This window comes from Triplophysa dalaica, chromosome 21, assembly GCF_015846415.1.
Source record: "Triplophysa dalaica isolate WHDGS20190420 chromosome 21, ASM1584641v1, whole genome shotgun sequence".
NCBI classification, from domain to species: domain Eukaryota; kingdom Metazoa; phylum Chordata; class Actinopteri; order Cypriniformes; family Nemacheilidae; genus Triplophysa; species Triplophysa dalaica.
Window position 1 is genome coordinate 18395686 of NC_079562.1, and position 27028 is coordinate 18422713.

Here is a 27028-nt window from a genome sequence, read left to right on the forward strand (position 1 = left end):
CTCCTCATACAGTGTGATACAGCAGCAACAGACAGACAAGTTAATACTTCAGATCAGTCGCTTAATGTTGAGCACCAAGAGTCAGCCAGTGCCACACTAGAGCTCATTCAAAGGTAAGTGATAAATGAGACATTATATGCACAGTAATGATTTTAATTATATTCTATCATGTCTGTATTTGTTGTTGTTATTGTTTCTCTTGATTCTGTGTTTGATTTGTTACTAACTGATAAAAATAATTTGATTTTCAGATTCTTTGTGAGGATAATCCTGAGGGGACAAAATGTGCTGCAAAAACTGGAACTAGCCGCAAAACTGGCTCATCTGTTACAAGAAAGGTTCAAACCATGAATCCACATGTTCATACATTTTTGCAGCAGCTCACCGAATTTGAGTGGAAAACATGTATTAAAGTAAGTGCAAGCTATATTTATTAATACAATTATTGTAACGCATAGAGAGGTAATTCAATTTGCACTGAGTTACTACCAGTTTGGAACAACATGCTAAACCAAATCTACAAATCATTGTTATTGTTTTTGTTTTGATTATTTATGTTTTTTTAATAGTTTTTATTTCATTTAAAGATTTGCCTATTTTCTATGTTTTTGTGTGTGTTTGTGTAAAATTGTAAGTGAATATTTTAGGTTTTTGGTTACATGTATTGTTGTGACTACTAGTTGTGTTGAAAAAATGTTCAATGAATTGATACGTGACAAAATTTCTGCTGTTTATTTATATATTTGTTTTTTGTAAAAGAAAATAGAATGTGTCACGGTTTGTGTGGACGAACCCAATTGCAGGCAGACACATGACGGCAGGTAAGGGGTTAACAGGAATATTTATTTACAAATGACAAGACTAAGACAAACAGGCAAAACAAAACCCTCGAGGGGGAAAACCAGACTAGATAAATAATAAACTCTAACAAGGACGCTACTTACTAAACTATAAAACAAACACTTGATACAAACACCAAACTAACACTTACTTAGACACAGGGAAAACAGGAACAAGGCAAGGTACAAGAATGGGCATGAAACAGCTAACATCAATGGGACGGGAACAAGAGCAAGAACGAGTAACAGCATACAAGGCAAGGTGAGAGTTTCACGAACATACACAATGAACCAGCACAGGACAACGAACACGAGGATGTTTTAAAGGGAGAGGAACCTAGAGGGAACAGGTGCAGGGGATAAACAATCAAGGAAAGCTAATTAACACAAACTAGGAAACAGGAGGGTAGGAACAATGACGCGACTCGGGGAGAGTATGGAAGACCACAAGGTCAAAAAACATCTCTCCCAGTGGCGGAGCCAGAGGGCTAGTTGGGGTGGCAATTGCCACCCCAGACGAAGTCCTTGCCACCCCTGTTGCCACCCCGCTGAAGACATTACACTGTTAGATTTTTACGAACATTTCCCAAATCTCCCAGCGGACGTGAATTCATCCTTACGCAGCACGCACAAGCGTGCAGCCGCAGCGTGCTGTTGCTGCTACACTTTTCATTGGTTAAGCTGACACGCAGCACCTTCGTGACGTGCTCGAAACGGCTCCAAAACAATGCCGACAGCACACGGGATCGATGAAGAGCATTTTGCTGGTATGTACGGCTTTTATTGGTATTAAATTAAACGAAGTAGTGTTTTAACGGGACGCAAGGGAGACGTTGCACTTTAGTGCTTAGCATTAATGATTCATGAGCATTACTAGTCGTGAAACTGACTGACTAATACTGTCATGCCTGTATGAATATGCTTAAAACATGTCTTAGCAAATGTTCAGCAACAATCACAGACATTTGGGTAGGCTTATTCATATTGGCACGTGTAATGCAGCACTAATCTTAGTATAACAGACCGTTGTCATGAAAAACAGAGCGTTGCCATGGACGCAGTATTCTAACCGTAGAGACTGAACGGACTATTTTCTTTAGCGGAAGCAATATAAATAGTTTTTAAATCAATAAACTCCCTTTTAAATCAATATGTTGTGTCAAATTATTTATTTATTTGGTAGGTAGCCATGTAATAAGCGGGATAATGTATAGTAAGGCGGTTGTTATAGCGAATACAACCCCTTCAGGCTGATTTAGGATCCCTCCGCTTCACGCCGGGCTCCTAAACAGCCTGTCGGTGTTGTATTCGCTATAACAACCGCCTCGCTATACATTATCCGTTACTTAACATAACATGTCTAGATGTCTTTAAGCAATTTTCCTTGTGTTGTCAAATAGGCTAGACCTCAATATACTCAGATTTTGTCGTCATGTATTACTTTAGTATTTGTATTATTAGTAACGGTGCACTCATGATAAATAATAACAAGCAAATTGTTCCAAATTATGGTTTCTTCATGAGGTGTGTAAAACATTTTGCTTCATCTCACCAGAACCGCAGAATTATGCTGTTCTGAATCTGAATGTTTGTATTTGTGAACTTGGTGGTGCCATACCATGGGTAGATGCAGGTTATACCTGGTACAACTATTGAAGTTTATCAGTAGAGTCAGTTCTATGTTTTTTTTTGTATTGTTGTTCTACTATTATTCTTGTAGTACATGTTTAAACGTGTACAACTGCCTAGTCCTGCCTTGTTTTGACAGGTCCAAGTTTACCTCAGTTTTTTCTCTTGGACTTGATTAGTCCAAGGAGCACTTTGAATACTTGTTGTTCTATTTTTGCTGTATACTTAATACATATATAATTGTGTACATTTTGGAAAATAAACAACTTTAATTTAATCTATATACATTTTGTGGAAATTATTTATTTTTACCTTGACACCCCTTTGCCACCCCTGTTTTTAAAGTGTAGCTCCGCCACTGATCTCTCCCCACATGAAACAAAGGATTCTGTATGGTTCCACCTCTAAACCAAGAAATACCTGACCAAGAGAGGTGAAACCATGACAAGAATGTATTTAGTTAACCTTTTGACTGATCTTTGGCATACATGTCTATATACACACCCATATCTACAATACAGTGTTATTATTTCTATATTTTCCTTTTATTTTATTTATACTTATTTATAATTAGCTATACACTAGCAGTGGATGTTTTATTTCAGAAAAACATTCAGTTTTGTTGAATTATGTGATTTGTTTAATTGTCGTATGTAATTATGGATTTTCTTGTATTTGTATGCATGTTTTGCTAAAGTAATAAATTACGTTTGTTGAAACCCCTTGAATTTCTTTGTCTTTTTAGAAGATAATACCATTAAATAAAATTGCAGCATTTTTGATGGAGCAGAATGACTACAATATTAAATACACAGAATGCATATGTAGTATTCTACTGTGATTGTGTTGCATTACAGTAAATAACTATCACTACTCTTGCCAGTTATTTACTGTTTTTCTTGATTTACAGTAAAATACTGACAAAACTGTAGCCAGTTAGTCACCGTAAAGTCTCAGTTACAGTAAAATGCTGGCAACACTGTTGCCAGCTACTTACTGTGGAATATACATTACAGTAAGTAGCTGGCAACAGTGTTGCCAGTATTTGACTGTAGAAATGTCTGAAAAAGGTCTAACAGTGTACAGTATGGTAATACAATTATTTACCAAAAGTAAATTTATCTAAACCATTAATTAATTAAATCATTCCTCATGAATTTATGTTGGTTTGTGGTGAAAACATGAATGATCAAGTCCCGTGAGTCCTAAGGAGGGTTGTGCTTTTTGTTCTGGACAATAAAATGGGCAAAAAAGGGACCGCGGTTATACTGTTAAATACATGCGTTTCTCTCGACAACACCTGAGAGAACTTTCAAGATTTTTGACTTATGATATTCAAACACTGTGACGGTATGAATTTATAAGACTCACATACTTTATTGAATGCACTGCCAAATTATGCTATTTCGGACAAAGGTACGGACTAATAAACATCATTGCTTACATTGCGATAGTTAAGTAACAAGCCCAGACAAGCATTGGGTTACAGTGCATTTTATAACAGCTAAGGGTGTTGTGTAAAAGCCCGTAGCTGTTATAAAATGCACTGTAACCCACTGCTTTGCGGGGCTTGTTGCTTTTAAAAAACGGTTATTCCATATGCTTAGTAAGGTTTAATAAAATAAAAAATATGATATTTAGGCTATGTGGTGCGGTCAGCTGTTATTTTGGTAGTATTTTATGAAGGCTTAGAATCAGCCACTCAGCCAATCAGAATCAAGGACCAGAACTGACCAGTTTAAATAAAACTCTTAAACTCTCTTGGACAGTTGATCTCCGGGAGCAGGGTTAATAGACTCGGGTCTATTGTCAAGAAAATGCAAAAATGTATTTCATTTTTGTCTTTCACATTGAAATGTTACTGAAAATAGATCATTCGCACATGCTATTCTCAGATTTTCACTACTTGATTATTATGACCAAAAGAATTCACAATAACAACATTATTATGATATTTAGTGAAATTGAATAAGACAAAAAATTTTTTTAAATATCCTGGTTACTATCAATACCGGTATATTGTGACACACCTATTGTATATGATGTCTATTAAGTGTTTTAGAAGTTTTGCATTCAAAATAAATCTGGACCGATTGTTGTTTTAACACTACACTGTTAAACCTTTTCAGGCATTTCTACAGTCAAATACTGGCAACACTGTTGCCAGCTACTTACTGTAATGTATATTCCACAGTAAGTAGCTGGCAACAGTGTTGCCAGTATTTTACTGTTACTGAGACTTTACGGTGACTAACTGGCAACAGTTTTGTCAGTATTTTACTGTAAATCAAGAATAACAGCTTATAACTGGCAAGAGTAGTGATAGTTATTTACTGTAATGCAACACAATCACAGTAGAATACTACATATACATTCTGTGCATTTAATATTGTAGTCAATCTGCTCCATCAAAAATGCTGCAATTTTATTTAATGGTATTATCTTCTAAAAAGACAAAGAAATTCAAGAGGTTTCAACAAACATAATTTATTACTTTAGCAAAACATGCATACAAAACACAAGGAAATCCATAATTACATACGACAATTAAACAAATCACATAATTCAACAAAACTGAATGTTATTCTGAAATAAAACATCCACTGCTAGTGTATAGCAAAGTATAAATAAGTATAAACAAAATAAAAGGAAAATATAGAAAATAATAACACTGTATTGTATGGGTGTGTATATAGACATATATGGCAAAGATCAGTCAAAATCTTAACAAATACATTCTTCTTCAATATAAAAAATATATAAATAAACAACATAAATTTTGTCACGTATCAATTCATTAAACATATATATTTCATATCAACACAACTTTGCAAATTAAATAGTAGTCACAACAATACATGTAACCAAAAAACTAAAATATTTACTTACAATTTTACACAAACACACTCAAATTTTGACATAGAAAATGGGCAATTCTTTAAATGAAATAAAAAGTATTAAAAAAACATAAATAATCAAAACAAAAACAATACCAATCATTTGTAGATTTGGTTTAGTATCTTATTTCCCCTGATTTTTTGTGTTTCCAAACCTGAACACATTTTGAGATTTTAAATATCTTACATGTCAAATTTGGGAGCCGTTTTGAAAAACATCTTATTGTGTTGAAATGTTTTTATTAGAAAATATAGGAATGAATTTGTACCCGAAGCATATTTTTTCATGTGTTTAATATTATAGTTGACCATAATAATGTAAAGGGTGTTTGCGTGGTGTTTAAAAGGTGGATGTGGCGCTAGGACCCGGGCGGTTCTGGAGACAGACATCAGCGGCTTCAGTCCTGGCGACGGCGGGACTCGATCCCGGGCTGAACTTCCCCTCGCTGACGTCAGCCTCGTCGCTCCGGACACCGCGCTGAGGAAAATGCTGCTCTCCGTGCCACCGAGGACGGGAATCAATCCATACAACGGATACAGTAGCAGAAACAGCAAAAAGGTAACGCGAATGTGAGTTAATGTGTTCGGCTGTTGTGTTCCCAGAGCAGGCGCTTTATGTGAGAGTAAGCTGCAGTGTCCTTGACAAATAAACTTCAGCTTTCTGTTATATGTTATATCTTTATCTGGGTATAAGCAATCTCCGATGCAGTGTTTAAAAACAGGTCGGGGTCTGCTCGGGTTTGATGGGATTTCGACGTTTATGTGCTTTTGGTGATAATGCAAGCGTCGTCATTCCGGTTTACACACACACATAGTGGTTTCTTGCCAATTTGTAGTAGTCCACTGAAGAGCAATTTACTAGGAAACAACAGAAAACAGAATGCATATAAATGGATACAGTTAAAGGGACCTGGAAACGAGTGCAGATGCTTTATCCATGAATTACTTGGGTATCGGACAGAATGGGCGAAAGTTTTCAGGGTTGGGAGAATAAAACGCCCCACCCCTCGAAAAACCCACCGTGACTCTTGTAACTTCTGCAAGTTGTAAAATGGAAAAAGAATCGAGCGGATGGGAATGTTATTTGGCAGATGTTAGCGCCTGTCGTAATCGCCCGTGTTTGTTAAAGTACAAAGGCGTCGACTTTTCAAACGCAATGTTTACATTATGATCTACAGTGCAAGCGCTAGACGCGTTTAATACACCAGGACGCGTACATTTCACGCTTGCGCTTTTGTAATTTAATTGGCGCGTCGATCGCTTCGTAGCTGTGTGGATGGGGTTAAATACTTGCACAATTCAGAATGTTCTATTATTTCCCAGAAGTTCTTTTTGGATTGCCAAAAGGGACATCGTAGAATGAATGTCACATTTAGCCTACGCAACGACACGAATTCGCTTTCTGCCCATAGATATGTAAAAGTTTCCAGACATTAATATTATTCAAATCTTTGACGTCATGTTATGTTGAAAAAACTGAATTTAATATTTTTGAAGTTGTACACGATAGTATCCCCAGAAACATCTAGATTTAACACATACCGTTATTATGCATATATTATGCTTTGAGGTTGTTTTGTATAACGTTAAATGTTTAACTGCTTTCATTGAACTGACCTTCACAGAACATATCTCAAAGACAACACGGTCGTGCCGATTTGCGTTATATAATATCAGGAAGATCAGGCCTTATCTCACTGAGCATGCTGCACAACTCCTTCTCCAGGCTCTTGTAATCTCTAGACTGGACTACTGCAGTGCTGTTTTTGCTGGTCTTCCAGCATGCAAGTGATTCAAAATGCGGTAGCACGGCTCATCTTCTGAGCCCAAATGAGCTCAAGTGACGCCCCTCTCTGTAACTCTCTCCACTAGCTACTAGTTTCAGCCTGCATCAGGTTTAGTCATTAATGCTTAATTACAAAACTGTCACTGGCTTTTAAACCTTTCTACACTCTTACACCCCTTTAAAGAAGGGCACTAAATCACTCTCTAGCTCATTCTCATTCGGTGTTCCTTGCTGGTGGAATGATCTTCCAAATTCAGTCCAGTCCGCCGCATATGTCATGACATTCTAAAAACAATTACAAACATATTTTTCATGAATACTGGACAGGAAAAGTATGACTGCTGTTTTATTTTTTAAATAAAAAACATAGGCTACCCTTTTCTCTCTCAACAGGTGTTGTTCCAGTATTGTGAAACCTTGTTACTTGACAAAATACTTTTCGTTTTATTGCCTGCTTGTGATATATTGGTTTTTGATTCAGTTGCTTTGGATAAAAGCGTCTGCTAGTTTTTATTGGGGATGGGGCAAGTCACTGAGGGAGATGAGCATCCACATATTGGTCTGATTTCTGAAGAACTGTTTTTGGAATTGTAGCAAGTGACACAGTAAGAGCCAGATTTAACAGTTTTGATGCCTCTTTTGGCATGATAAAAAACTACGGTCTGTATTGACTTTAACACTATGAGAATTAGCGCTGAAAAGGCGTGGACTGGGGTTTTTGCGGCTGGCCTTATTGCATATGCATTTTTAGTAGTTCGCTCTTCAGATGCAAACTTTATAGGAGGAGATGATTATTGCAATGAAAAACGAAGGTGTTGCCGGTTTACGAAGGTTTGCGCTCGTCATTGTACTGGTTTTAGTGGCTTTATTAAACGCCCCAAAAATTGGGCGATTAAGTAGATTAAAAGTAGATTGTGTTGGTCATTACGGGAATGAGAAACTGTGCCTGTGTTTTAGCAGTAATGTGGGATTTGTTGGTAAATCACCCACAGACATTTCCACTCCCATCGGGACTTTTTTGAAATTGCACTCTAGTGCTATTTTGCTCTAAGTGTGTCACAATGGGCAGCTGAGGACAGAGAGAACATGACGTTATGGATAAAGAGCCTACCTAACAGTAATTTGAGTCGGTCATGATCTTTCCGCTTTGACATAGTACTTAGTGTCATAAAGGAAAACTGTACCCCCAAAAATGACCCATTGGTTGTTTGTGCAAGCAGCTGTATGACCTACAGTTAAAGGGATAGTTCAGCCAAAAACTCCAATGTGTCGTTTATTTACTCACTTTCAGACCATCCGAGATGTAGATTAATTTTTTTCTTGAATAGAACCATAAAGAAGATTGTTTGGTAAATCCGCAGCCCTCTCTGCTTTATAAAATGGGAGTCTATTGGGTCCACCTTTACCTCTTAAGAGTTCCTAAAGCACATAATTCCAAAAAGAGGCTCACGAAACGGCCAGGAGTCACTTTTTGGAATTATGTGCTTTAGGAACTCTTAGAACGGCGGACCCCATATACTCCCATTATATGAAGCAGAGAGGGCTGCGGATTTGGAGTTTTTGAATGAACTATGCTTTAAGTTTAAGGGTAAGTACCCTCTAGCTGTAGCGGCCCCAGCGCTAAAAGAAGCTGGACATGAACCGAACATGGTAAGTGAAACTGCTTTAAATGTTTAAATGTGTTTTGTTAGCAGTTGGCGCACACGTGCATAATGTAAACTACACAAATTTATAGTGAATCAACAGTTATGCAGGGATAATGTGATTATGTGTGCTTTTGCTTTGGTTCCATCCACTGCAGGCCTCCAGGACCTTCTACTGTTAGAGAAAGATCTGTAATTTAACTGTTATTTGATTTATTAAAAACATTTTACCAAACATATAGAAGGTTTATTATAGTCTGTTAGATACTGTATGTGTAATACTTCACCATGTCGGTCTAATGTTATGATTCATTATGTGCATTGTTTGTTCGGTGGTGGATCTCTGTTGACTGTCTGCGACAGTGTTTGTCTATAGTTTGCATTGCTGTGAGCGCCCTCATGTTGTGTCATCTTCAACTGTTACGTAGGTTTTGGTGTTGTCATCAGTTTTGGTTTTGTGTTTTGGAGGTGGTGACTGTCACATGTGTGCGGGGTAGTATGTTGGTGTCATAGGGCCCAAGTTCAGAAGTCCTGGTTTGCCCCTGGATTTCACATTTCAAGCTGACGTAGTGAAGCACTCGATCACAAGACAAACGAGAGCCAATGCTATTTCACACAGCCTGATGTAACTGATGTAAAGCTTTCTTCACACACGCAAATGATCGCATCACGCTGTCAACAGAGTATCTTTTATCGGTTTCTTCAAAAGCACAATACAAAAGCACAAAGGCTTTTTATTTAAAGCTCACACTACATGTCCTAAACAAGTGCAAAAACAATGTGGCTAAAACAAATCCAAGATGTACAATCTATATCACCAGTTAAATTTCAGCTTTACAGCTTTCTATTGTTGTACTGTGACAGGCAACACAGTTGCCAACCAGCTTTTTTGGACTTATTTTAAAGATTTCATATTGTTCAAATAGATATCTTGCTTAAGTGTTGTATCACAGTAAGTATAGCTGAATATTTCTTTCAGTGCTCAAAATGTTTACTCAGAGACAAGCTGAAACACATTTTTGTCATAGCCTGGAGTTCACGTGGAGGTTAAGTGCACATGTGGAGAATTCCTGACATATATTCTGCCATCTCACTACTCTGACCTGATCTCTTGTTCCTGTACCTGAGCAATAAGGGTAAACAAAGGAGAGAACACAAAACAAACACAAGGCAAGTGACAAGAAAAGGCCCTTTGTGAGTAGGTGGACATTATAGAACCAGATGGCACAGGGTTTGAATTACCACACTACTTATTAAATGATGTTACTCAAAACTAAAGAAAGTTAGCACATGAGTGTAATTTCGGCAGTTTAGTACAGAAATGTATCATATTCTTTTGCAAAACATTGAAAAACACTGAACATTGCAACCAGTGAAAAAAATTACATAATTTATATTTTGTGTAGTTCATTCCGGGTTCACAAAGGCCACATTTAGGCAGTTTACACTGCTAGTTAAATTTGACCCAATTTTTTCCCTTCAATGTGACAGATCGGATATGACCCACCATAGTGTAAACAGGAAAAAACGCATGCATTCGGATATTTCGAGATCGCTTTCAGGCCATATGTGGAAAAACACAGATGTAAATCAGTTATGTGTCAATTTTACCGTCATGTAAACAGGCAGATCGGATTTTCTGTACATAATTAAAATGGCGACAATTTGGTTCTTGTCCACAGTTTTATGACGTATGATCAGGAGGAAGAACGTGTGGATCTGGTTATATCAAAGACATTAAACAATTTGATTAAACAATCAAAGCATATGCGCAGGCTGCAATGGTGGCTCAAAATCAATATAATGTTTGGGGAACTGGTCTTATATCGCAGAGCTAACATAAAGCACATTTCACGTTCGTCCATCATGGGTAGAGAGTATTCTTGGCTTAATAACCAGCGTTCACGCATGCGTGATGTTTCAAATGGGTTGGCAAGTGTAAGCACGTTAATCGGATATGTGTTACAATTCAAAGTACGTGTAAACGGACAGTAGAAAAAATCGGATATAGGCAACAAATCAGAATTGAGCATCTAGAGCTGCAGCGTAAACGGGGCCTTAAACCGCATGTATCAAGTGATCCAATTCCGATCTTTTCCTCCAATGTGGCACAGATGACCGTGTTGGTAGGAAAAAGCACATGGATTCCGATACTTTCAGATCGGTTTCAGGCCTCAATCATATGTGAAAATAAATCGGATATGAATCGAATATGTGCAGTTCCGTCTGCCATGTAAGCAGGCAGATCGGATATTCAACCGACTTTGACCCCGATTGCACTGCCTGTTAAATGTGACCCAATTCCGATTTTTTTTTCTCCAATGTTACACATATCGGATATGACCCACCATAGTGTAAACCGGGAAAAAACCCAATCTATTCGGATGTTTCGAGATCATTTTTAGGCCTCATTTGGATGTGGAAATAAATCGGATATAAATGTGATATTTGTCTTTTAACCAAAGAGACTTTGACAGATTAAAAGTTCTTCTAAAATTTGATGAAAATTACAATTATTAAGTTTATATTTTTTTAGTATTAAAAATGGAATTTTATTCATCCAAACAGAAATGTTTTTTAAATCAAAAAAAGTTTTTTGTATTATTTTCAACTAACTTTTCAGCCAACAATAGCCAACTGAATTAACCAGGCTTATTAAATGTGCAAAGCTTATTCACATCTTCTATTCTCTGTGGTTCACTTTAAATGATTCAATGATCTCTTATATTCGGTGGAGACTGAAAATTTATAATTTTTAAGATTAAGTAGCATATGATTTTTAAGGTCCTACTTTGGTTTATGGAATGTCAAAAAACAAGTTTATGTACAAAGAAGGTGTAAAAACACTATTATGTCATAATAATAGGTAATTATTTTTACCTTACTTCTTGACTGACTCTCAAATGATACGTTACCTGATTCATCCTGTCCGCTAGCCTAAGTCATGTGATTGGTCAGATGGTAGTCTGCTGTGATTGGTCAAACGCATTTGTAACGAGCAATGCGGGACTAGAGCCCTGAGGGAATGACGCGAGTGATTATAATGAGGAGATCGAAAGCATAAAAGGACGAGCGACCGGAGTGTACAACGAGAGAGGACCAGGCCTAGATTTTATGTTATGTTTTATTATGTTTGTGTGGCCGGCAGTCGACCATGTGGGAGCTGCCGGCATTTTACGTTTGTTTTGTGGTTTGTTTATTTTTTATTAAAAGTTGTTGAACGTTCGCCGTTGACCGCCTCCTTCCCATTCCTTGAACTTGTTACAGCGTTCATCCTGTGTCGCAAATGGAACGCCTACCATCATTGTTGGATTACGGTTTACAGGTTATATATTATGTACAGTGTATAGATAGAGATGGCTGGGATTTTACCTTACCAGTTTGAGTCCTAGTCTGACGAAGAAACACCCAAAGACGATAGTAGATAATAGATAGACGATAATAGATTGAACACTTAAATTAGCTGAGTTCATAGCTAGATAAACAAACTGTACTACCCCAGAAATAATGGTACATGTTAACGTTAGCGTTAAATGAATTAGCTAAACACAGACATAAGGTTCACAAATTTTTCTTGAAGTCAGACAAAAAATAAAAAGTCACACTTACAGGTTGTGATTCGGTGGAGCTAACAGGTCCCCCCACACTACAAAGAGCTCGCGCGCACACAACACGAGAGCTTGCAAGCACACAACATGAAAGCTCGCGCTTCATAGAGTGACGATGGCGGAGAGAATCAAGCAGTCTAAAGTATGGTTACATTGCACTCGAGTGGATGCAGACAATGCTCGTTGCAACAAGTGCAACAACATTTTTGCTTGTAAGAGCGGAAACACAAGCAATTTGGCAAAACATCTTTTAAAAGTGCATTATGTGCAGACAGAGAAATGCAAAGTTTTCTACTGCCTGGCTACTAGTTCATCATCCACGTCCTCAGGTACGTATGCTAGCCTAGCAGTCTTCCTTAATAACACGGACATAAACATTGCATAAGGTTTCTTTAAATTAGTATGTAATAATTTAATAAACACACATCACATTAAAAATAGCCTACATATAAATCTTTATAGTATTTTTTTCTGCAGTAGTCTAAATAAATCTTAAACATTAAAAATGCTTTCACATTTCAAAAATGCAGCAGAGCTCACCCAAAAATTAATTTGTAGTGATGAAATACATAAACTTTTTTTGTGTGTGTACATTGCAAGCGGTTCCAAACCTGTAAAACTTTTAATTTTATGACTTATAAAAAGTCTAAGGCATGAACCTGACAGGGCCTGTTGCTGATGCATGTGCTACACTACACACATCATCACAAAAGAGAAGATCTCCAGCCACAATTTATAATTGGAATACCATTTCTTTATTATTAAACAACAACAACAACAACAACAAAAAACACAAACAAACTTAGGCCCGCATGCATTTTATTTTAATTCTCTATGAATAATAGGCGGGTATCAGTCACCTTTTACCTGAATTAAGATATGTTAGGTCAGTAAAGAATGTTTTAAATAATGAAAACAACTCCAGCTTTAGTTTTGTCTTTCTTAAAAAAACACACCAAAAAGTACCGATAAGAATACTGTTAAAGTACCGGATCGATAAATGGTATCGATAAAAGTAGTATTACCGTTAAAACCTTAATGATACCCATCCCTATTCGTGTGCGGGTCATTCTGAATGCAATGTGCGTTCATACTTGCTTACTTGGTGTGTACAGTATATGCCGATTCAACTATCGCACTGCACAGTTAAGACATTACAATGATGGACGTCATGTTAAATTAAGACATTTCAAGAAATTAAACTTAATTGGATGCAAAAACAAACAGCCTTGAAAAACAGTTAGCTCTTGTTTAGCAACTCTTTTGAGCACCTCAGTGTGCTGATAACGAAACAGCGCTTAACTGTGGCGTAATGCAGCAACTGCAGTTACAAATTACAGTGTTGAATGCACGCAGCATTTCTTATGAAGACACCCGGCATAATTGTGTTGGAAGTCTGAGGGGTCACGACATTTGATTATTAATAATAATTATTTGTTACATTTACATGTAACTGTACATTTGCTTTTCTGGGTACTCAAAGCTAGGGATGGGTATCGTAAGATTTTATTGATATCGATATTGCTTATCGATACCGGTACCTATCAATACTGTTATCGATACTACGCACTATGATTTGATGCAAAAAACATGATGTGAATACATGTCTAACATTTTAAGTTTCTTTATTACAGCCAGTGGTGAAAGAGTACTGAAAAATTGTACTTAAGTAAAAGTATTGTTACTTAAGAAATATTTGACTTAAGTACAAGAAGAAGGACTGAAAAATAATTTAACTCAAGTAGGAGTAGATAAGTAGTGTGCTGAAAAACTACTCAAAGTACATCGTCACAAAGTACTTGACTATTTTTATTATATTTTTGAGCATTATGGAGATGTAAACATGCTCATGTTATAATTCATTCACTGGAGGGCACTTACATAAAAACCACAAGTGAGATTTACAGAGTCAGTAAACTTGTGATGTTGACTGATGCAATTTGAAGACCATAAACACATATATCTGTGTTCTTCAAGCCATCTCTGGTATTTCCTAAGAATGATGTGTATTTATTATTAACACTGCCTGTACAGCAGAATATAATTTTTTTAAATAATAATTTTCTGTCTTAGTCTATGATAAGAAGCAACACAACCACAAAAGTAAGTCATTTCAAAAGTAACATCATTTGAATAGTTTTATGGAGGGCAAAATAATAAAAGTGATAGAATTGATCAAAGAAATTCGAGATTAAAGGGATCTCGCAAACAGCATTACAAAGAAGTGGAGTTAAAACTACAGTGCCAGAGCACTTAAATTATAATATATTATAACATGGAGCCTTAGATCATTCAACCGACATTGTATATCCATATTTTTGCACTACAGGCAATAGGTGGAGCTACACATTACAGTAAGCGCGGTGAACATAAAATCAAATCAAATCCCTTTATTGTCACTCACACAGGTGGAACAGTAGGTGAAAAACTTGAGTGCAGTTCCAACCGACATGGAGGATGACAGACATTTCTTGTACACATTTTCACAGTAAACATTTCTGTACAAGTTTTACACCAGAATACAACAAATGACACGTAATATACATAATAATCATAAACAGCAGCAAATGTACACATTTTGAAAGTTGTTTGCATTGCAGTCGGAAAGCTACCGGAGCTCCACTAAAAAAAAATCGTATTTTGTGTTCTGAGGATGTATCTGAGGATAAAGGTCTGACGAACGACTTGAGGGCGAGTAATTCATGACAGAATTAATTTTTTTCGGCGGAATTACCTTTTAACAGACCATGCCAAATTATAATACTGTGTATATCTTATTGACTGCTCTTTACTCATTATAAGTCATATATTTCAATTTATGAACAACAATTAATTGAATCCTGACAATTTATGTCACGTTGCTGATTTAAAAAAAATATTCACCTGAGTTTGCAGAAATTGAATTGAATCTGTATTGAAACAGAGAATGACGGTGCTGTGAGGAAAGGAAACAGAACAGGACATCCTCACTGTCACTCCTCTCATATCATCACACACACACACACACACACACACACACACACACACAGACTCAGTCTCACATGCTGTGTCACATTCCTGCCAACTGAAAAGAGACATCAGAATCCAGTCCAGACATGCTCCATGCCAAGAGTCTCACTCGTTTGTCCGTCCCACTGTATGTCTCGCTCTCTCTGTCTCGCTTCTACTATCTATGTCTATTTTACGCTCACTGTCTGTCTCGCAGACAGCAGTACATTCTTTGCCTTTCCTGTAGCTCAGTGGTAAGAGCATTACGTTCACAACGCAAGGTTGTGGGTTCATCCCAGGGGATTGCACATACCTAAGTATAAATGTATAGGTTAATGCAATTAAAGTCGCTGTGGATCAAAGTGTCTGCCAAATGCATTAATGTTCAGGTATTTTTTGTTTACTGCATTTGGGTGATGAATGTTATATAAACAGTGACTATAACACTGGATTTGGAGATTGTTTGAAACTTCTTTATGGTGCCATCCCAACGCTAAAAGATGCAGGACAGGGACTGCATGCGGTGAGTGAACCTGATGTCTGTGTTTTGTTGGCAATGGGTGCTTTAGTTCAGCCTACCCCTCCCCCCGCATGCACCGTATGCTTTCGGAAATAATCGTGCAGCTGTATCTATCTTTTATAAATGTGATCAAACTAAATACTGTGATCAAAGTATGCAAGACTACTCTAAAGGTACTCAAGATTTTGATGAGATTGGCAGAAACCGCGTGCGTGTGTTACGGCTGCTTTAAACACTTCACAAGGTTTTTGAGTTACAAGCTAATTAACAATGCCATCATATCCCAGGGAAACACTGTACATATATATCTTACTACTAGGGGTGTGATCAGATACTTATCTCACAAGAAGAGACAAGAGACTGAGATTTTTGCACTTTTTTTTAAATAATCCTCAATGTCTTTTATTTACCTGAACACTAAATGCTAAAAATCTAGGCATTATAAAAGAAACCGTTAAAACCACATAAACCCATCTATTTTATGCCTATATTGCAAATACGTAAGAGACAGATAGTCGTTTTTTGAAGAGGTTTGACTGTGAAGGTATTTAAAAGGATATAATGTTAACTGCCAGTTGCTACACTGTACTTGTGGTAAAGTCAGCTCAGCTGCTGTTCAGCCAGGCGCTGCGTGCTCCCAAACCGCAAACACTAGTGCTTTTATGCGGATGGCGCTACAGACGTGGGAGACGCGCGCCAAGGTTGAAACCCGTCCGTCTACAAGTGTTTACATAGAAAAACGGTTGGAAAGTAGCCGGTCACTGTAACTCACAGCACGCATATACTTTGTGCAGGTATTAGCATGTTCTGTACAGTAATGAAAACAGTGCACTCACAATATGCTCCCAAATGTATATTGAAGTCGCACAGACGAAAATTTCCCAAAATTTAGGATACCCATGCAAATAAAATGGTCGTAATTTCGAGCCAATCACTCCATAATGCCAATTGCTTAAGAATAATTGTGTTCTCGCGAGAACGAGATCATACCAATATACCAATTTCTCATACCTTTTATCAAGTAGCCCTTTGTCGTCTTCGTAAAATCCGAAATGTGTCCAAATGTCAGCTTTTAAAATGGCGGATGCATTTTTACCACCGGTCGCTGTTCACTCTCCGAAATGTCTCCTACCGTGTATATACGCAAAAGTGATACATGTAGTCTAGAGTCTCATAAACACAAACAACAATCAAAAAGTAAAACTTACCCCAAATCAAACAGGCTCCTAAAATATACCTACAGTATTTTTTTAAATATAAAATATAATACTCCGATTCGACTTGAAAAGGTTGTATTAAAAAATTGTATTAACTAAAACTCAATAAACACAGCATGTCATACCTAAACTGTATATAGCCGATCGCATCAGGGTGTCAATCACTCTCTCTTGAACTGTGTGATCCTTCTCTTCTCACAGCAACATATACTGAATCTGTATATGATTGGCGCTACAAAAAGAGAACAGAAAAATGCAGATATTGCAGGTTGAGTAATTGATCAGTCAGCTCCTCCACAGATATGAATGTTAATGCTAATCAAATGCAATTTAGGTTACAAATGTATTGCATATTTTGCATGCCGTATTTGGGGCTCTTATATATAAATTTCTGCATTGTGGGGCCTAATACACATTATTGAACAGTGTTGGAAGTTCATAAATGGTTTTAACTGGAAAACTGAGCTCATGATATACAGACAGACATGAAGACAGAACAACAAATTGAATGGTTATTTTGTTTGAGTTGTCTCCAGTTATAAGCTTTATCAGTAAGGTAAAGATGAGTTTTGTCCAACAGAAACATCCATGTGAAAACATGCAACAACGGGTCAATGGGAAATAGGAGTCCAAGGAATACGACAAGACGTATAATGCGTTACGTTCCTTTAATACTGGACAGAGAACAAGACAAAACTGAAGGCTTAAATAGTGTCCATGGGATTGAATACAGGTGGAGTGTAATACACATCAGGTGCGGGGTAATCGGTTATGTCAGGGGTGCGTGTACATGATACCATTATGGGAAAGGTAGTCCTGGGGTAAAAGTCTGATTTAACTGAACATAGATGTTCTCGGGGAAGGTGCATATGACAAGGAGGCGTGGCAGACAACGATGGGGACGTTACAGGTGCAGAGGATGACATTTTTTTTTACATCGCCTCAAATTGACAAAACGCTGCACTGTATTGTTTCCTTTATCTTCTCTGCAAGTCGCATCTGCAAAATGCCTGAATGTAAATGTTATTTGTGCAGTTGTGTACTGTATTGGGTTGCATGACCAGTTCATATTGTTCTTTGGTTTTTTAACTTTTCTTGTAAGACCATCTTCATCTACTTTACAGTATTGTTATGTTTTATTTTTTCCTAAAGCTCATTGTTGCATTTTGCTCTATCTGCACTCTTTTATAGTTTATATTCTAATAAACAATAAGCTGTCAAATTATTCTTGAATCCCAATAAGAGGTCTTAGTAACAGTGTTTTGAATTGATCTCACCAGTGTCTAGGACTACATTGTACTGAGGGTGTTTTTGAGGGCCTGTGTGTCATATATGCGGCAAAAGTTTGGTTTTTCAGCAAGTTTAACGGCTTTTAGAAGAGAGCTTCATTTTGACCTGAAAATAGGATGTTTGGGGAATTGGGTGAGATGTATTGGATTTGTATTTACTGTTTTGAATATACAAGGCATAATTTCAAGAAATTTGTAAAGCAATCGAGAACAACTGTAAAAATAAAGAAGTGTTTAATTTTTTTTTAAAAGGTCTTTGTCATTTTAAAACAACATATGCTATGTGACAATAGCCCAATAACATACTTTATGTATATTTGCAACCCAAAGGAGAATGAAGGCGAAAATATAGCTATACTGTATCCACAAAAAATCTCCGCACAGGAGATTCCATCACTGCCACATCCCTAGTTAAAGAGGTCATATGGCGGAAATACGTGTTTTTCTGTGTCTCTGCTGTGTTATAAGTTGCCCATGCATGTATAAGACACGTAAAATTGCAAAAAAATTATGTGTCTGAACAAAAGATGCATTCCATCTAAAAGCAAATGTGAACCCAGACCTGCCTGAAACGCCTTGTGTAACCACACCCCCACGCATGTACGTCACTTTGTGGTATGCTTTGAATAAGTGCTGATGTTTCACTGTGCATTAACAACTTTTGTAAAACTATTGAAAATGCTGGTGTGGACAAATAGCTTTTTAAAACAGAAACTCTCTTCAGACATTTGATTACTAAGTCATTGGTTTATTGTATAAATAAATACTAGCTTGTGTTTGTGGAGATATTCCTTCAGAAGCACAACCAAAGCTGATTTTTTAAAATAGTTTCAAATAATAGATTTGAATTGATATACCATAAAGTTTGTCTTATAGTGAAAGTGTTGTTTGTTTGTTCTACAGCAGGCCTATGTGTCCTCCACACACCAAATGGCACCGCCCAACACCAACAGCAGCACAGGTAGTGCAGTAGTTGGTGAACAGCTGAGCAAAACAAACCTTTACATCCGTGCCTTGCATCCAGGAACCACTGACCAAGACCTGGTCAAACTCTGCCAACCGTAAGTCTCAAAAAAAACACTTTTAGTGTGCTGTAATGTTATGCAATAGGACATTTCATGTGTTTGAACCATGCGGCATGTCTCCTGATGAGGCGTTTCAACTTGATGAACGTGTGCAACCTGTGTCTTAATCCTTGTTTTTTGTTACTTTAATTCAATTCAATTCAAGTTTATTTATATAGCGCTTTTCACAATGTGTATTGTTTCAAAGCAGCTTTATTATAATAAATAATATCTAATTTCTAATTAAATAAATAAATGCAGTCTCCCAGTGAGCAGGCCAACACTGCCCTGCTGTGGCGAGGAACCCAAACTCCAATGATTGATTAATGGAGAAAAAAACCTCGGGAGAAACCAGGCTCAACCGGGAGGGCCAGATCCCCTCTGACGTGTCATAGCTGCACTCAAACTGGTGACATGTGATTTTAGTTTAGCATTTAATACCAAATATTGTAACTTCAGCATTAATAAGACAAATAGTCAGTCTTTGCTCTTGGCTGGTGGTGGAATTGCCTTAGATGGAGCTGGGATGGTCAGTCAGTCTGCAGCTGTAGCTGGCGTAATCTCAAATTGGGGATGGGCATCTGTCGGTCGTCTGGACATGGTTCAACTTCTTCCTACCTCGGGATGGGCATCCCGAGGCAGAGGCGGAAAGAGAATAAAGAGAATAATTAGCGTAGCTGCTGTTCATTAACTATGCATTAAGTGAAAGCTTGGCTGAAAAGATGTGTCTTTAATCTAGATTTAAATTGGGAGAGTGTGTCTGACCCTCGAATAGTATCAGGAAGGCTATTCCAGAGTTTAGGTGCTACGTATGAGAAAGCTCGTCCCCCTTTGGTGGACTTTGTTATTCTAGGTGTTGTCAAAAGTCCTAAGTTTTGAGATCTTAGAGAGCGTGATGGGTTGTAACGTGATAAAAGCTCGGTTAAGTAAGTAGGCGCTAAACCATTCAGGGCTTTGTAAGTAATTAAAAGAATTTTAAAATCAATACGATACTTAATGGGTAGCCAGTGAAGCGATGATAAAACTGGGGTTATGTGATCGTGTTTTCTTGACCTAGTAGGAACTCTGGCAGCTGCATTCTGAACTAACTTTAGTTTGTTTATCGATGATACAGGACAACCACTAAGTAGAGCATTACAATAGTCAAGCCGTGAGGTCACAAATGCATGAATAAGCTTTTCTGCGTCTGCAACACATAAACTATTTCGTAATTTGGAAACATTTCTAAGGTGGAAGAAGGCTGTTTTTGTGATATTTGAGATGTGATTTTTAAATGACAGGTTGCCGTCTAATATAACGCCTAGGTCTTTAACTGTGTTTGTTGGAGTAACAGTGCAGCTTTCAATTTGCAGGCTGTAATCAGAGATATTCTCTTTACTTGATTTTGGTGCTATAAGTAATATTTCTGTTTTGCTAGAGTTTAAAAGGAGGAAATTACTAGTCATCCAATGTTTTATGTCCACGATGCACTCTGCCAGTTTGGATAGCTTAAAGGAATCATCTGGTCTTGATGAGATATATAGCTGAGTATCATCTGCATAACAGTGGAAGCTAATTCCATGTTTTCTAATAATGTTGCCGAGGGGCAGCATGTATATGGAGAAAAGCAAGGGTCCTAAAACCGATCCCTGAGGTAATCCATAATTTACTTGCGTAAGATTTGACGATTTCCCATTTAAATGGACGTATTGATATCTGTCTGTTAAGTAAGATCTGAACCATTGCAGTGCCTGTCCCTGAATACAGATATAATTGTGTAAACGATCTAGTAGTATTTTATGGTCTACAGTATCGAAAGCAGCACTAAGGTCAAGCAGGACTAAGAGTGAGATGTTACCTTTATCTGATGCAATAAGGAGGTAATTTGTAATTCTAACAAGCACAGTTTCAGTGCTGTGATGCGGTCTAAAGCCAGACTGAAACTTTTCGTTCATGTCATTATTTTGTAGGAAGGTACACAGTTGAGTTGACACTACTTTTTCTAGTATTTTAGACAAGTAAGGGAGATTTGAAATCGGTCTATAGCTTCCAAGTTCATTGGGGTCTAAGTTTTTTTTTTTTTGATAAGAGGCTTAATTACAGCCATCTTAAAGGGCCCTGGGACATGTCCTAGATTAATTGACGAGTTGATTATGTTACAAATGGGCTCAATTACAGCAGGTAGTAACTCTTTTAATAAAGTAGTCAGAATGGGGTCTAATAAGCATGTCGTCAGTTTGGATGTTGCAATAATTTTCATTAAATCTTCTTGATTTATAGGAGAAAAACACTCTAGCTTTTCTTTTTGGGTGACGGTTGAAACTAATTCTTCCGACACACTTGGAGGTTTGGTTTTAGCTATCTTGTCTCGTATTATTTCGATTTTCTCAGTAAAAAACTTCATGAATTCATTGCTACCAAGGTGCGGCGGAATACCCAGGTCAGGTGGAGTCTGTTTGTTTGTTAGTTTAGCAATTGTACTAAATAAAAACCTTGGATTGTTTTTGTTATTTTCTATGAGGTAACGGAAGTGCTTGGCTTTTGCTGCTTTTAGTGCCTTTTTGTAACAGCTTGCACTCTCTTTCCATGCAATTTTAAAGACCTCTAATTGGGTTTGTTTCCATTTTCGCTCCAGTTTACGCGTTTCTCTTTTTAGGGCGCGAGTGGTGTTATTATACCATGGTGCTATGATCTTTTCATTAATCTTTTTCGACTTCATAGGTGCGTCCGCTTCTAATGTATTAGAGAAAATAGTGCCCATGTTGCTGGTCATGTCATCGAGCGATTCTACAGTTGTGTTCAAAATTATTCAACCCCCAATGCTGTAAATGGTTTTAGGGAATTTAGTGTACATTTGTAATTGTATTCAGAATGAAATTCTACAAGGACTTCTTAAAGAACTATATGCAACAAAAATGACATCAATTATTTTTGTAATACAGTAGTAAATGTTTCTTTTGTGAATTCTTCATTGACATAATTATTCAACCCCTTAAAGACTACCACTCTGAAGAACAGAGGTTCAATGAAGTGTTTTCAATCAGGTATTGAAAACACCTGTGGATATCAGGGAGCAGCAATAAAGCCTAATAAGCACCAATTAGGCAGCTTTAAAATGACTGTGATACTCAGCTCCTTCTAGACATTTACTGGTGTGGTTACAAACATGGTGAGGTCAAGAGAATGGTCCAGGAAGACAAGAGAACAGGTGATTACTCTTCACAGGAAGGGCAATGGCTATAAGAAGATTGCAAAGATGTTAAACATACCAAGAGACACCATAGGAAGCATCATCAGTCGTGGCAGAAAGAAGATGCTGACTTCGAATCCTGTGCGCTACCTGAAGCGTAGAGTGGAGAAAAGTCCCTGTGTGACTGCTGAGGAACTGAGAAAAGATTTGTCAGATGTGGGTACTGAAGTTTCTGCTCAGACAATACGGCGCACCCTGCGTAATGAAGGCCTCCATGCCAGAACTCCCAGGCGCAGCCCCTTGCTGTCCCCAAAGAATAAGAAGAGTCGACTGCAGTATGCCAAAAGTCATGTGGACAAACCACAGAAGTTTTGGGATAGTGTTCTGTGGACTGATGAAACAAAATTAGAACTGTTTGGGCCCATGGATCAACGCTATGTTTGGAGGAGGAAGAACAAGGCCTATGAAGAAAAGAACACCTTTCCTACTGTGAAGCATGGCGGGGGGTCAATCATGCTTTGGGGCTGTTTTGCTTCTGCAGGTACTGGGAAGCTTCAGCGTGTGCAAGGTACAATGAATTCTCTTCAGTACCAGGAGATATTGGATGACAGTGTGATGCAGTCCGTCACAAACCTGAGGCTTGGAAGACGTTGGACCTTTCAACAGGACAATGATCCCAAGCATACCTCTAAGTCCACTAGAGCATGGTTGCAGATTAAAGGCTGGAACATTTTGAAGTGGCCATCGCAGTCACCAGACTTCAATCCGATTGAGAACCTCTGGTGCGACTTAAAGAAAGCAGTTGCAATGCGCAAGCCTAAGAATGTGACTGAACTGGAGGCTTTTGCTCATGATGAATGGGCGAAGATACCTGTAGATCGCTGCAAGACACTTGTGTCAAGCTATGCTTCACGTTTAAAAGCGGTTATAACTGTAAAAGGATGTTGTACTAAGTACTAAGATTGAATGTCACTTGGGGGTTGAATAAAACTGATAATGATGTGAGCTCAGAAAAGACATTTGTGGTTATTTCATTATAAATGTTATGTTATATTTGTCTGACCTACACGTGCCTCTTTGATTTAATTGTAAGCAGGATGACTGAATGATCATAATAAATGTCAAACCGACCAAAACAATCAATTTCAGTGGGGGTTGAATAATTTTGAACACAACTGTATATTAGTTGGAAATGTTATTAGAGGAGTCAGATCTGGCAAGTTCTTGACGAAACTATCTTTAGTAGTTGAGGTGATTGTTCTACCCTGTCGATAACGAGATATACAACTGATTTCTGCAGTGCGCAGTTTTACATGTTATAAGATGGTGATCGGAAACATTGTTGCTTTGAGGTATAACATCTATATTGGTTAGATCGGCTCCGTGAGATATAATCAAGTCTATGGTATGATTAAGGCGATGAGTAGGCCTATTGATGTATTGTGTTACACCACAAGAGTCTAGCAGTTCTTTAAACGCCACAGCTAATGGATCGTTAGCAATATCTACGTGGATATTAAAATCTCCAACAATCAGTACTTTATCAACGTTAACCAATAGATCCGATAAGAAGTCTGCGAACTCTATCAGAAAATTAGTGTAAGGCCCAGGGGGTCTATACACAGTAACCAATGTAAGAGAGACCAATGGTTTTTTACTTTTATTTGGAACAGTTATGTTCAACGCAAGCACTTCAAATGATTTAAATGTATGCATTGTTCTCCGAGTAACGGTAAGAAAGTCTCTAAAGATTGTTGCGACACCACCACCTCGACCAACCGGACTTGGCTCATGAATATAACCGTAGCTTGGTGGAGTAGACTCATTTAGACCGAAGTAATCATCTGGCTTAAGCCAGGTTTCAGTAAGGCAAAGTATATCAAAACTGTTGACTGTGATCATTTTATTTACAATAACTGCCTTTGGATTTAGTGATCTAATATTAAGTAGCCCAAACTTTAGGCGTTGGTTTTGCTCATTAAATATATTGTCTTTTGGTTTATACCTCCTCATCTCAACGGCTATCATGGCCCATGGTTGCTTTGCGACCACAGAGGCCAGGAGAGCGCAAAGTCCAGGCGCTTTGAAAGAAAAGGAGTGAAAAAAACCACAGTGCAGCAAGCGTTTTCCGCGCGGTTTTAGACGCGAAATGTTTATCAGGCCGTAGACTGTGAGATTAATCCATATCGAATCAAAATTTCAATAGCTTATCATCGTTATCAAACTAAATTCTATCGCGACATGATATTGTTTATCGGCCAAGCCCTAATCTGAAAGCTATAGTGTTTATAAGAATATACAACATAAAAGAGTGCAGATAGAGAAAAATAACAGAATGAGCTTCAGCAAAAAAATTAAATAAAACATTACACCACTGTAAAGTTGATGTAGATGATCTCACAGACAATGATCTTGAAGACAAGAACAGTTCAGAAACCAAAGAACAATATAAACTGGTCATTAAACCCAATGCAGTACACAACTGCACAAATTACATTTACATTCAGGCAGTTAGCAGATGCTTTTATCCAGAACCACTTACAGAGAGGTTTCTGTGAAAGAACAAAAAAAAAAATTGTCGATAGGAGGCAATGTAAAAAAATATGGCAATATTAGTAAAAAGTATTCAGTATTTTTTGCAATTTTTCTGCATTTCTTAGATATAAAGTGTGAACTGTGATTATAATATATGGGTCAATGACAAATAAGATTTTCAAGAAGGAAAAAAAAATATTTTAAGCAAAACAGTTTGAAAATGTATTTTTATGTCCAAAAAAATGTATTGTGTTGATTTATATTGGTTTTACAGCATTTTAGGGAGCATTAATTCATTATTAAACAAGATTTATGATTTTACCACCCAGAAAATGTCAGGTGGTGCGACCATATATTAATTTAAAATAATATACATTTAATGTATTTAGCACTGAGTATGTTTCCCCTCATATATAAGAAATTTAACATAAAATCATGCCAAAATATTTTATTAAGAATTTTATTGAGAAAATTAACATTTATTTCTCAGTTTTGTTCTCTGTTTGTATGTTCGGACGGTCGCACCACCTGACATTTTTGGTCTTTCAAACAACAAAACTCAAAAAATCTATTGAATTTCAATAAAATGAAAAGGGTTTCTTATAAAGGACATATTGTAGATCCATTTGATATATGACATGTATTTATTCAAATTCTTTTTAGGAAAATAATGAATTTGGACACAAAAAATACATGTCACGTCATTGACCCATATGCTTACAGTAAGTAGTATTACGCCCAGTAGATGATTCTAGGATGCACAATAACCTGTGCTCCTATTGATATGTTCCTGAGATTCTGATTGGCGTGTCATCAGTTTGCCAGTGAATGTTCACTGATGGTTAAATGTCTGTGTGGTTAGGAAGACCTGACGAGAGCTGTGAGGCGGGGCCGGTGGCGTGATTGATAGTTTGAATCAGCTTTCCGCACACCGGTCCCGCATATCTCACAGAGTAGATTGGGAGCATAAGAGGACGAGCGACGGGATTGCTGATGAGAGAGGACCGGGCCCGAACATGTTTAAGTCTTTATGTATGTTCTTTTGGCCGGCAGTCGACCATGAGGGGCTGCCTTTTTGCTTTGTTATTATTTAATTAAATGTTTAAATGTCTACCGGTTCCTGTCTCCTTCCTTCCTTTTAATTGAACCTCATTAGAGTGTGCTATTTGAGTTTACATCTTGACACTTCACACTTTAATTTAGTGTTTCTGAATCAGAACATGTTTAAACCTTTGCAAAATGAGGCTGTTTGTGTGGGCTTTGTACAAGTCAGTGTATTGTACTGAGAATCTGTTTATAGTTGTCAGAAAATGGTGAATTGTTTCAGCAATTGTGTTTTAGCAATCGAGAAAAACTTTAGTATTGTGCTGTTATGGAAACAAACAGGGCCTGTATTCACTAATCATTTTATTTTAACACTATTTTAACAGCTCTCCTAAAATCCAGTAAAAGTTTTCAGTTAAGAGTTTCAACCTATTCACAACGATGCTGAAAACAAGTCTTACTGAAGAACAGAAAGAAATGTTAAGCTAAGAAAAAGGGCTGGGTTGACCTTGTTCCCATGGATGATGTCAGCAAGCTTGCTTACTATGACCATGGGCGCCGCCAGGAATTTTGGGCCCCATGACAAAAAATCTAATTGGGCCCCCTCTGCGCAGCTGTTGTTACCACATCTGTAGAACCTAACTGTCACATCAAAAGCTTTACATAACTCTAATTAAGGGCTTGCTGCTGTCTTGCTTCTTGTAGTTCAACACTAGTACTAGCACAACATTTACTGCTGGTGATTTGTACATGCAATGCAAGTCTAGTATGCAGTTCACTATTTGATCCAAGATTAAAAA

At 37.4% G+C, this 27028-nt stretch overlaps 1 protein-coding gene across 1 annotated transcript in view; it reads left to right on the forward strand.

Moving 5' to 3' along the window:
• The first annotated feature begins 5739 nt into the window (after positions 1–5739).
• Positions 5740–27028, forward strand: part of rbms2a (RNA binding motif, single stranded interacting protein 2a) — a 62993-nt gene continuing 41704 nt past the window's right edge. Inside the window, exons 1-2 of the mRNA XM_056734535.1 lie at positions 5740–5924; positions 19320–19477. Coding sequence (XP_056590513.1) covers positions 5853–5924; positions 19320–19477 — 230 coding nt within the window. The 5' untranslated portion in view covers positions 5740–5852. The remainder of the gene's footprint in view (positions 5925–19319; positions 19478–27028) is intronic.